Source organism: Sorex fumeus, unplaced genomic scaffold, assembly GCF_029834395.1.
Source record: "Sorex fumeus unplaced genomic scaffold, SorFum_2.1 ptg000034l, whole genome shotgun sequence".
In the NCBI taxonomy this organism is placed as follows: domain Eukaryota; kingdom Metazoa; phylum Chordata; class Mammalia; order Eulipotyphla; family Soricidae; genus Sorex; species Sorex fumeus.
The window spans coordinates 47,422,269-47,434,533 of record NW_026606091.1 but is presented as its reverse complement, the minus strand read 5'-3'; the positions used below and the strand labels follow the sequence as shown (position 1 = coordinate 47,434,533).

General features: G+C 56.5%; 1 protein-coding gene across 1 annotated transcript in view; it reads right to left on the bottom strand.

The window, feature by feature from the left end:
• Positions 1-11,536, bottom strand: part of SNX30 (sorting nexin family member 30) — a 104,694-nt gene extending 93,158 nt beyond the window's left edge. The window contains exon 1 of the mRNA XM_056117171.1: positions 11,266-11,536. Coding sequence (XP_055973146.1) covers positions 11,266-11,421 — 156 coding nt within the window. The 5' untranslated portion in view covers positions 11,422-11,536. The remainder of the gene's footprint in view (positions 1-11,265) is intronic.
• Positions 11,537-12,265: the final 729 nt, after the last annotated feature.

The following is a 12,265-nucleotide window of genomic DNA, read 5'->3' as shown; positions in this document are numbered from 1 at the left end:
TGAGGGCAGAGCCAGGAGTAAGCCTTGAGCACTGCTGAGTGCAGCTCCTGAAAAAAAATCAAACCAACCAAAATGGAATTTATGGCCTCCTGTACCCAAGAACCCTGGGACACAGAGGGCAGGGCTCCCGTGGCCTTCAGGCTTGACCCCCTCTTCCTCTCGGGCTGCACCCCCTTCCCAGCTTCCGGCTGAGGTGGTCACTCTCCGCATCACAGGAAACAAAGTCTCACCTAGCAGATTCTCTCCACCTGCCCCCGATCTGAACTGAGCAACCTCAGGAAGGCCAGGAGAAGGGCACATGTCCAGCAAGGCAGGGGCTTCCATGGGGAAATCCTCACAACAGACCCTAGGGCAGTCTGAGGAGAGGAGGTGGACTCCCCCCAACCAGCCCCGGGGTCTGACACTGTCCTGCAGCTGTCACTGCCCTCCCTCCACCCCCACCCTGTGGCTCCCTTCCACTGTGTCCCCGCCCAGCTCGTGTGCCTCCCATCAGCACTTCTTGGTCTGAAATACCTCCGGTGGCTTTCACTCCCACGAGAAGAAAACATGGAGACCGTGTGGGGTGTCCACACGGAGAAGGAGGCGGCTCTCACCCCCAGGCTCACAGTTGGCTGGCCAAGAATGGGCTCCCCCTCACGCCGCCAAACTTACGTGGCGTGACATCCCATACTTTGCACTGCTGATGTGCCAAGAGTGGCACACCACATTTGATGGGGTGTACAGAAGGCAGCCAACTTGGGGTGGGGGAAATTATATATATATATATATATGTACATATATGTGTATGTATATGGGCTAGAGCAATAGCACAGCAGGTAGGGCCTTTGCCTTGCATGCGGCTGACTCAGCCAACCCGAGTTCAATTCCTCCACCTTCAATTCCTGCACCCGTCTCGAAGAGCCCAGCAATCTACCGAGAGTATCCCTCCTGCACAGCAAAGCCTGTGCATATTTGATATGCCAAACACAGTGACAAGTCTCAGAATGTTACTGGTGCCTGCTCGAGCAAATCAATGAACAACGGGAAGACAGTGACAGTGATATATATACATATATATATGTATATATGTATATATATGTGTGTGTGTATATATATATATATATATATACACATATAGAGAGAGAGACTGGAGCCATAGCACAATGAGTAGGGCTTTTGCCTTGCACACGGCAGCCGACCCCGGTTCAATTCCTCCGTCCCTCTCGAAGAACCCTGCAAGCTACCGAGAGTATCTCGCCCGCACAGCAAAGCCTGGCAAGCTACCCGTGACGTATTTGATATACTAAAAACAGTAACAACAAGTCTCACAATTTGTTGTGAGACATTACTGGTGCCCACTCGAGCAAATCGATGAACAATGGGAGGACAGTGCTACAGTGCTCTCTCTCTCTCTCTCTCTCTCTCTATATATATATATATATACACACACACATATATATATACACACACACATACATAAGCACACAATGCTCAACCTTTAACAAAATGTTAGTAATCTCTTATATAAGGACTTAATGACTCCAGGGTGAAATATAACAATTTTTACACACTTTCCTCTAAGGAAACTTTTATGGATCATTTTTAGCAGATTGTTCATAACAAGCAATACAAAATAATTTTTTTTTCTGTTTTGGGTCACACCTGGCAATGCTCAGGGGTTACTCCTGGCTTTGCACTTAGGAATCACTCCTGGCGGTGCTCACAGAACCATACGGGATGCTGGGAATCGAACCCGGGTCAGCCATGTGCAAGGCCCTACCTGCTGTGCTATCACTCCAGCACCCAAAATAAATTATTTAGCTCCAGCTGAGGGCAGGGTTTGGGGGTGCAGGTGGAAACATTCAAAATACAGTGGTGAGAAGCTCTGTAATGGTGGTGGGATTGGTGTTGGAATACTAAAGGTCGTAAATTACTGTGACTAACTACTGAAGACCTCCTTACTACCGAAGACCTTCTTCAGTAGTAGACCTAACTACTGAAGAATCAGCCACAGCCATGCTTAAGCCCATTCTCCACATGCTCAGATGAGCCTCACGCGTGAAAGAACCAGCAGAGGAACCCCGGTGTGTGGGACCCAGGGCTGAGATCTTCAAGCCTGCTCAGATTGGGACTGGCCCTCCTCCATCCAGATTCCCCATCTTCCAGTAGCTAGACAGTCACACCCAACAACTGTCCCTGGCGCCGTGTAATCCCATCAGTGGCCAAAGAATCAGAGACTATAAAACCAAGCTCCTGGAAGCGCATGGCCGCCGAGTGCGACCTCTTATTATCTCGTTCTTGCTCTCAGCGAACCTGGCAGGCTACCAAGAGTATCCTGCCCACGTGGCAGAGTCTGGCAAGCACCCCATGGCATATTCGATATGCCAAAACCCAGTAACAATGATGGGTCTCATTCCCCCGACCCTGAAAGAGCCTCCAATGTGGCACTTGCTAAAATCTCAGGGCTAGGACGAATGGAGACGTTACTGGTGCCTGCTCGAGGAAATCGACGAACAACGGGATGACAGTGATACAGTGAACTGTATAAAAATAAAATTAAATTAAAAAAAAAAAAGAATGGGCTCCCCGGCTCTCTCCAGCACTGGATGGGAGGGAAGTCCTCCGGTCACCCTCTGGGCTCTGAGCAGGTCACTATCAGGTGGTGATAAGGACAGGAGATGTCCTTATTCAAACCGAGACAGCCCTGCTACTTGCCTAAGGCCTAGAGTACTAAATTGTGGGTCGCAAGCCCACACGTAATGTAACCCAATAGGATTTGGGGGAGGGGGGTTGGGGGGAGTAGGGCATCAAATATTTGGCAGCAACATACTTCAGGAACCCCCCAGTAATCAAAAATTAATTCAAAATTAAGCAGATCATAAATCCAAGGTGCTTCCCGGAGCATTCATCAAGGTTACTTTTCTCCAGCAAAAAGGAGACCAGAGTGGGAAAAGTTTCAGCATCCTGGGTCTAAAACGGTGGTTTTCAGGGGATAGGATGATAGCATGATTGCCTTGTACCTTAGGAAGCTGGTTGGAATCCCCAATTTCAGAGAGGGGTCCCTTCCCCAGTCCCCAGCACAGCAGAAGTAGGTGGGGGGACAAGGGGAGGGGGGAGGGGGTCATGCCTGAGCACAAGGGCGGGAATAGCCCCTAAGCTAGCCACTGGATGTTGGCCTTAAAAAAAAATAAGAAAACATGGTGTTTCACTAATAAAAATTTATATATATATATATATGCAAACAAACAAAACACTGCCTGTGGGTAGGGTGGAAAGGTTGAAAGCATTGCTGGAAAACACAGAGTCCTGGGGACTGGACTCTCCTGGAGATAAGGAGGAGCAGGGCTGGCCAGGAGGAAGTCAGGAGCCCAGCAGAAGCCAGGAGTGAGGGGCCTCACGCAGAGGGCAGCCCCGTGCCACAACTATCCACAGCCCCGAGTGGAGTCTGAGAATCACCAGCCTGTTGAATGCAGGTGTGAGGGAACTGGCTGGCAGAGTCTAAGCCAGGATGGTACACAGAGCGGACTCTGCAGCCGAGAGCCCCAGCACTGAGTGGGAGAGACAGTCCCCCGCCCGCCAGAGAGACCCCACCAGGGCTGCCCTCAGCCCTGACTCAGGCATCTCCTGCTCCCGGGCTCACCCTGCTCAGTGGCCCAGCCACTGCCAGGCCGTCAGACCAGACCAGAGCTTCGCTTTTCACTTCTGTTTTTCCTTTCCTTCCTTGAAAAAAAAATGTTTCTGTAAGGGTAAGAGTGATACTACAGTGGGTCAGGTGTGTGCCCTGCACACGGCCAACCCACATTTGATCCCTGGCATCCCACTCTGCTACGCACCTCCAGGGGTGATTCCTGAGTGCAGAGCCTGGAGTAACCCCTGCCATTTCAGGTGTGACCCAAAAAACAAATAAAAACAAATTGTTTTGTTGTGCTTTTTTGGGGGGGGGGTCACACCCAGAGGTGCACAGGGGTTACTCTTGGCTCCTGCACTCAGAAATTACTCCTGGCGGCGCTCAGGGGACCATATTGGTTGCTGGGAATCAAACCCAGGTCGGCTGCGTGCAAGGCAAATGCCCTCCCTGCTGTGCTATGCTGTCCTTGGGCTGGAGCAACAGCACAGTGGGTAGGGTGTTTGCCTTGCACGCAGCCGATCCGGGTTCGATTCTTCCATCCCTCTCGGAGAGCCCGGCAAGCTGATGAGAGTATCCCACCTGCACGGCAGAGCCTGGCAAGCTCCCCATGGTATATTTGATATGCCAAAAACAGTAACAACAAGTCCCACAGTGGAGATGTTACGGTGTGCCCACTCGAGCAAATCGACGAACAATGGGAGGACCGCGCTTACAGTGTTTACGGTGCTTGTGGTGCTCTGGTTTTGAAGCCACCTGCAGCAGCGTTCAAGAATCATTCCTGGTGGGACCCTACGCAGTGCCGCAGTGTGGAGGCGATGCCAAAGTGGGGTGGACCTCTTGCAGAGGAAGCACTCATGCCCGATACTATCTCTCAGCCCGCCCATGGTTTTCACCCGCCAGCCCATGGGCCCAGACAGGCTGAAAGCCATCACCCCCGCTGTGCCCGACTCTGCCTCTTCCTCTGCCTTTTCCCACGATGCGGAAACGCCTCACGCACAACTGCCAAAGCGTCTCCTCCACCATGAAAGGCGAAAAAAAGAAGGTCGGCAGTGGATTGAGAGCGCAGGGTAGCCTGGATCTTTCCAGCAGCTTCTGTCTTCTCTAAGGGAGAAGGGAGACCCCACCAGGACAGGAGCCCTCCACCAAGCAGAGGAGGGGGAGCAAACCTTCAGCCCACTCCCCCCCCGCTGGTCCTTGCAGAACCGGTGTCTTCAAGGAAAACAAAGCTGGTACCGACCCCCGACTGAGGCCCTCACGTGTGTGTCTGCTTCTGCACCCTGGCCACAGGGCAAAGGGCATGTGCAAACGCCACATTCCAGACTGGTGAGGTGCAGAGTGGTGGTTTCCCACCTTCCTGGGCCTGCAGAGATTGGCAGTTGATCTGCCATCAGACGAGTGGCCGTGACCACTGAGCAGAAGAGCCTGGAACCCCAAGGAGGTGAGTCCCAAGAGCAGGAAGCCGCCGCTTCTCCGGGGTTGGTTGGCAGCGGGAGGCCAGGCAAGATGCAATCTGGCAGCTTTATGACAGAGCTCCTGCGGTCCCAGGTCTAATGCCAGGGCGTGGCGTGGGAGAGGGCAGCCATCCCTGGAGATAATGGCCCAGGGACTGATGGATTCGGAGATCTGGGCAGAGTTCCTTGGAGATCAGGGCGTGATTGGAGAGTGGGAGCTAAAGGTCTGACGGAAGACGGGGACGGGGAATTAGAAAATGACAGGGAAGGAGACGGCTGGGGAAAGTCTCCCGCCGCCACTCGTTCCTGCTTGCCCAGCATTTCTTCATCCCTGTGGCTCCCTGGGACAGCAATCTGCTTTTTTGCGTTTGAAGCCACATCTCTGTCCAGCCCAGGCCCAGAGCAAAGCTTCTATCAAAACAAATATATTCCAGGTCCTCAGCTGTGGGGAGGCTGGGCTGGGCACACAAGCACTGGCTTCATTATTCTTTAAACTGCACGGAAACTTTTTTTTTTTTTTTTTTGCTTTTTGGGTCATACCTGGCAATGCCCAGGGGTTACTCCTGGCTCTGCACTCAGGAATTACTCCTGGCGGTGCTAGGGGGACCATATGGGATGCTGGGAGTCGAACCCGGGTCGGCCGCGTGCAAGGCAAATGCCCTACCCGCTGTGCTGTCGCTCCAGCCCCGACATTTTATTTTTTATTCAAGTTCCCTACGCTCCACACATGCTAACCTCCCTTCTCCAGGCTCCTGAGGGAAGCATCCGGTCCAGGTCTGGACACTCAGAGCCACCAAGATTGGTGTCCAGGCCTGCCCCAATTCGAGAGAGCAGCCCAGCGCTTTGGTCGAAGCTCTTTCTGGCCCAGCGGAGAAGCTTCAGCGTGGCGCAGATCCCGAAGCTGAGATGAGAATCGAGGGAACCACAGTAGCAACGTAGAGGGAAAGTGTCAAAGTCCCCATCATTCCAGCATGCCTGAGGCCAAGACCCCTCACGACAGGAACCAGTTATTCGGCCCTTCCTCAAACTGGTCTACACAGAGTTTAACATCCATTTAACCAAAAAGAAAGCTAATAATTCTGGCTAGAGACAGTACTGTGGGTGAGCCGCTTGCCTTGCACAGCTAATGGGGTTTAATCCCGGGCATCCCATATGGTCCCCCAAGCCCTCTCAGTCGAGACCCCAGACCACAGAGCCAGGAGGAATTCCTGAGAACAGCCAGGTGTGAACAAAAAAAAAAAAAAAGAAGAAAAAATTATTTTTAATGTAAAAGGTGATACTGGGGACATGACACAACAGGTAGGGCGCTTGTTTTTCACGCAGCCTGGGTTTGATCCCCGGCATCCCATGAGGTCCCCAGAGCCCTGCCAGGAGTGATCCCTGAGTACAGAGGCAGGAGTAAGCACTGAGCACCACCAGGCAAAAAGTAAAAGCCAAAATAAATGAGAAGAAAGAAAAAAGAGAGAAACCTAATTTGTTGCCAGCAAAGGCTTCTCAAGCCAACAGTCTCTAAGGTCTTAATAAAACCTGAGTCTTGGGGCTGGAGTGATAGCACAGCAGGTAGGGTGTTTTGCCTTGCACGCCGCCAACCCGGGTTCGATTCCCAGCATCCCATGTGGTCCCCTGAGCACCGCCAGGAGTAACCCCTGAGCATCTCCGGGTGTGACCCCTCCCCCAAAAAAACCTGAGTCTTAACAACGGCCTCCTTCCACGCAAGCCTGCAAAGGTTCTCAGGGTAGCCTCTGTGTTGCTCCCGGGCCCCTCTCCCCACCACTGTGACTCTCTGCGGTCACTCTGGCGCTGGACCCTTCGCGGTGCCTCCGCTCTGGCTGTTCCTTCCACAGACACGAACACGCCACATACCCACTCGCTCACTCCTTCTCCTGCTGCAACCTCCATGCCTCAGCCCTCTGGGAACCCCCCAGCCCCAGGGCCAGAGACCCTGAACCCCTTTCCCCGACCCCCACTTTTCCTCCCATCCACAGCATGTGTTCTATAACTCAGCACATGTGCATGGAAGGCCACCCCCATCTTAGTCTCCTGCAGCTACAGAGGAATCAGAGGCTCGACCTCACAGGAGCTGAGTGGGCCTTGGAGAAAGCAACGAAGACAGGGGTCCCGTGGCCCCTGCTCCTGGCCCTCACAGGGGTCGGGTGCAGGAGGGAAAGACCCCTCAAGCTTTAGGCTTCAGAGCAAGGAGGTGCCGAGTTCGGTGAAGGGGTTGAGAGGGCGGGAAAGGGGCTGGAGGGGAAGAGGGCCGGGAGGGGATACAGCAGGGCAGTGGCTCAGGAGTGAAAGGCTGGACTGAGGATGGGTGGAGGCAGTTGAGAGCATGGAGCAGATGAAAAGGAAAGGGGTGGGGGTGGGGACTGGCCCACAGTTTAGGCAGAGAAGGAGTGATTGACTAGGCTGTAGAGTGGGGCTCTCACCAGTGGCAGAACCCCATAACCGTAACCGTGAGGGGGAGAGGACTCCCCGCTCTTCTCACACCAGGGTCAGGAGGGTTCAGGAAAGTGCGAGGGTGGCAAGGTCATCACATTTGGTCTTATCCTCTTACCCAGCATCCCTTAAAAGTGTCAGCAGCACAAAGAGGTAGGGCGGCCCTCGTCCTGACGACATCCCACGGAGAGCAGTTCCCCTCCGTGCAGCAGAATCTGCGTGGGGAGTCTGCAAAACCCTCTCTCTGCCTGGAGTCTGAAACACATGGCCCAGAGCAACACCCCCAGGGTCCTCGGGCCGCCAAAGCAGGACAGATCACTCAGCTTCCCGCCGGACCACCTCAGCCAGAGTGAGCAGGATGAAAGGAAGCTTCCTGCCCCGCCTTCTGACTCACCCCTGCAGCTCTCCAGCTTCTCTCTGCAGACACTCGCCAGAGTTACCGGAACGTCTGTGCATGCATGCATGCATGTAAGATGCAAGGACAGCGTGACTCCCAGGCAGAGGGAAAAAATTACCCTGCTTAGCCTCCGAGGACCAGTGGCTTAGTGTTAATCACACCCCTGGGGATGATGTCACTTTGATGCTCCCCACAGCTGTGCTGAGACTTATTAAATAGTCAGTCATTAATAACGGTCAATTATTAACGCAAGCCCCTCCCTCTCACGGTGCTGGCCCCTGCAGAGGAAACAGACAGTCACTCCACTGGGCCTGACCTCCTCCTGCCCACCGACAAGCCTTCGGAGGTACAGGACATCGTTCTCTCAGGTACCTTTTAGGAAAACTTATTAGTATTAGTAAATTGAATTACCTGTTAATAGAGTCAGGTAAAAGAGCCCTGCTTCTTTTTTTGTTTATCTGATTTTTTGTTTTGTTTGAGGACCACACCTGGTGTTACCTGGGGCTTACTCCTGGCTCTGTGCTCAGGGATCACTCCTGGTAAGGTTTGGAGAACCCACTGGGGTGCCAGGGATAGACTCCTATCTGCTGTGCGCCAGGCAAGCACCCTGCCTGCTATACTATCTCTCCGGCACCAATAACCCAAGAGTAAATGAGTAAACTATTAAGCAAAGGTGGTGAGTCTTCATGGGACTCACCTAGAAGTTCCTGAGAGCTGTGACTTTCTCTCTCTCTCTCTCTCTCTCTCTGGGAGGGCCACACCCAGCTGCACCCAGCAGTGCTCAGGGCTCATTCCTGACTCTGCACTCAGGGATCACGCCTGGCAAGGGGTGCCAGGGATCCAACCTAGGCCATCTTGTGCAAGGTGAGCACATACTCGCTGTACTATCTCTCCGGCTGCTGAAAACTGTGATTTTAAGCAACATGATGAATAATGAAACCATGTCCTCAAGTAACGTCCTCTGCTTTAACACTGGTTAGGATCTTTCTCTCATCAAAGGATGCTGAACAAAATGAAGCTTGTTGGGGGTCTGCTGGAATTTAAATAGCCTCCAGGATGTCCCTGTTGTGTCCACCTCTGGAAATCCATATCCTTGACCTACACTTGTCCCAACCGTGTTCTATTAGGTCAACAGACTCTGGTGGAGGGATGTCAGACCCAAGATCAGATTATACACACCCAGGGACTCGTCTCTGAAGGACCCCAGCAGCCATGCCAAGTATGTTTCAGAGGAGAACTGAGGCCCATCAATTGCCCAAGTGAGCCCAGAGGCTGAGCCTCCAGCATCCAACCTTCCATGCCTGCACCCTGCAGTCAATAGCTTGGCTGCGAGATGGCAAAAAAGTTGGAGCCACCCAGGGAGGCTGCTTCCAGGTTTGGGACCCAATGTCACTCTTTCCAGGTGCTTAGGTCTGCAGGGATCTGTCCCATAGCAATAGTTCCCTTGTTCACTATCCCACGGAGAGCTGAGAAGGAATCAGGTTCAATCTCAGCTCCTTTCCTAAAAGAGTCAATCTGTCTGTCCCTGGGAAGGGGTTTTTCTTTTCTTTTTTTTTTAAACGTTAGGTCTACACCTGGCTGTGCTCTGGACTTACTCCTAACTCTGTGCTCAGGGATCACTCCGGAAAGTGCTCTGGGGAGCACATGCAATGCTGGGGATCCCACAGACGTCAGCAGCATGCAAAGCAAGGGCCTCCTATACTGTCCTTCCAGTCCAGTCTCCATGACAGGAACAAATAATAAATTCGGTAACTCAACCATTACTTATTGAATGATATATATGGCCAAGATCTTTCCAAGTGACATAAACCCTTAACTAAAATAACTGTTGCATTGGGAAGAGGGTTGAATTGCCTGGGGGACATGCAAGCCAGGGGCCTGGTTTGATCCCTGACACTGTGAGGCCCGCCAGACCCCCCCCCCCACACACACACAGTACCACCGGGAGTAGCCCCCAAACATCCAGCAAAAAAAATGAAAAGCTGAAATTCAATATGAAAATAACTGCAAAGGACCCACACACAGGCGCCAAAGATAGTACAGTGGGTAAGGCGCTTGTCTTGCAGGGGTTCAATCCCCGGCATCCCATATGGTGCCCCCAACCCTGCCAGGAGTCATCCCTCAAGGCTGAGCTAGGAGTAAGCCCTGAGAACAGCTGGCTAGGTCCCGTCTCCTCCCCCCCCCCCCACCCCTCCAAAAAAAAAAGAAGCCAAAGAACGAGCCCACATACAGGAACTTCGAAGGTTTCACTGACATAAAAATCTTCTTGCTCCTAATCCTGTAACCTCCCCCCCCCACTTCCCATTCTGCATTCTCAGCCACCACCGCACACCCCACCCCAAGTCCCCTGCCACAAAGGCACTCACCTGCTCTTCTGAGTGCCCCCACTACCTGTTCATTCTCACTGTGCCCTTCCACCTACGGGGAAAGAAACTCAGGTGCCCCTTCTCCCCCAGTTCCAATCTAGGAGGCATTCAACCTCCATCAATCGCGTGAGGAGGGGGGGAAAATCCACTCCCTCTTTTCGAGTGCATGCAGCGATGCTGACGCCTGCAGCGAGGGACCCGGGGGTGCAAGGGCTACGATTCCCACCCCCCCAGCCCCACTCCCGCCCGGAGCAGCCCCGGGACTCTGCCCTCCCCGGAGCAACAGCAGGACCACAGCGCTGCGCCCAGTGACCACCCGAGCGCCTCCCGAGTGCCTCCCTCTGCACAAAGAAGGTCAAAGGGCGAGCTCCCTTTCCATCAACCACAGAACCAGCCTCGGCCGCACCTCCGAGGCGCGTGGGAGGCCGGCAGAGGTGAGTGGGGCCCCACGCTGCAAAAACCACAGCGAGGGCTCGGCTCCAGCAGCCGCGGCGGGCTGGGGCCGGAGTCAGGTGGCGCTGCCCGGGCACCCACGAGGACCACCCCACCCCACCGCAGGACAGATTGGAGGAGGGCGGAGCGGGGGATCGAGGTGGGGGGTGGGGGGACTCTGGCTGCAGGACCAACGCCGCCCCCGCTCCGGCCGAGACGCGCGAACTCTCGCCTCCCTGCGGTCCCAGGAGCCTGGAGGAGCCACAAGTGACCGGCAGCTCCGCCCGCCGGGATGCGCAGGAGGGCGCGCGCCCCCGGCCCCCGGACGGCACCTCGGAGCCCCGTGCGCCAGTCTCCGGCCCCGGCGCGCTCCGCCAGCTGTCACCGGCGCGGGGGACAGTCGCTGCCCTGCAGGCGCGGCCCCTCGGCCCTGGATCCCTCCCCCGGCCCCCGCGGCAGCCACCAGCCCCGGGGGCGCGGGGAGGGCGGCAGCGTGGGCGCGGCCGGTGCCCGGTGCCCTGGGGACCAGAGCGGGGCCCCCGCTCCCCGCGGCCCGCGCCCGCCGGCGCCCACCTTGTCGCCGAAGCTGCGGGTCGTCGGCAGGTCCGGGCTGGGGGTGCCGTCGCCGCCCACGGCCTCCTCGCTGCTGGAGCCGGCCAGCGGGTGCGGCAGGTCGCGCAGGGAGTGCGGCCCCGTGGACGCCAGGGCCTTGGGGGGCCCGGCCGACATGGCGCGCGCGGCTGGGGACTCCCGCGCGGCCGCCGCTTCCTCCGCGCCGGGCGCGGGGCTCCCCAGGGCGCCGGGGCCGAGGCGCCGCCGCCGCCGCCGCTCCCAGGCCCGGCCGCGCGCGTCCACCGCCGCCCGCCGCTCGGGGCCTGCTCCGCGCGCCCGCGCCCGGGTCCGCTCGCCCCGCCGGGGAGGAGCGCCGGGAGGAGGGAGCGCGCGCCGGGCTCCGCCCTCGCCCGCCGCCGCAGGAAGCGCGCCCCGGGCCCGCCCGGCCCCCGGGGGAGCCGCGCCGCCGCCCACCCACCCCCCGCCCACGCGTGGGGGAGGACCCTGCTCCCTCCCGCCCGCCCGCGCGCGCCCGGGCGCCCCCGAGCAACCCTCTCCCCGCCCCCTACCCCCGGGCGGTGGGGGGGGGGGGTGTTGGAGGAGGGACGGGCACGCGGGGTCCCCGGGGTCTCCTGCTTCGAGAATGACTCGCAGTGGTCGAGTCATGACGTCGGCTATTTGGGAGGGGGGAAAATGCACGAAAGGCCTCGCGGTTCCAAGGAGATTGGTTAAAAAGGCGATGCCAGGGAGATGGCACGGCGGGCAAGGCGTTGGCTCTGCACGGGACCCGCCGGGGTTCGAACTGCTGCACCGCCCGCGGTCCCCTGAGCACGGCCAGGAGTGTTTCCTGAGCCCGTTGTGGCCCCCCCACAAGAAGTGCTGCGGAGTATTGGCGCAGGGGCCGAGGAGGCCATGGGGGTGTGGGTGGGGTGTCCGTGCCCAAGGGATCCCCCATGCCATCTTACTTCCGCAGTGAAGCAGGGATTGGGTAAACCCACGCAGAGGGGCTGTGCCCCCCCCC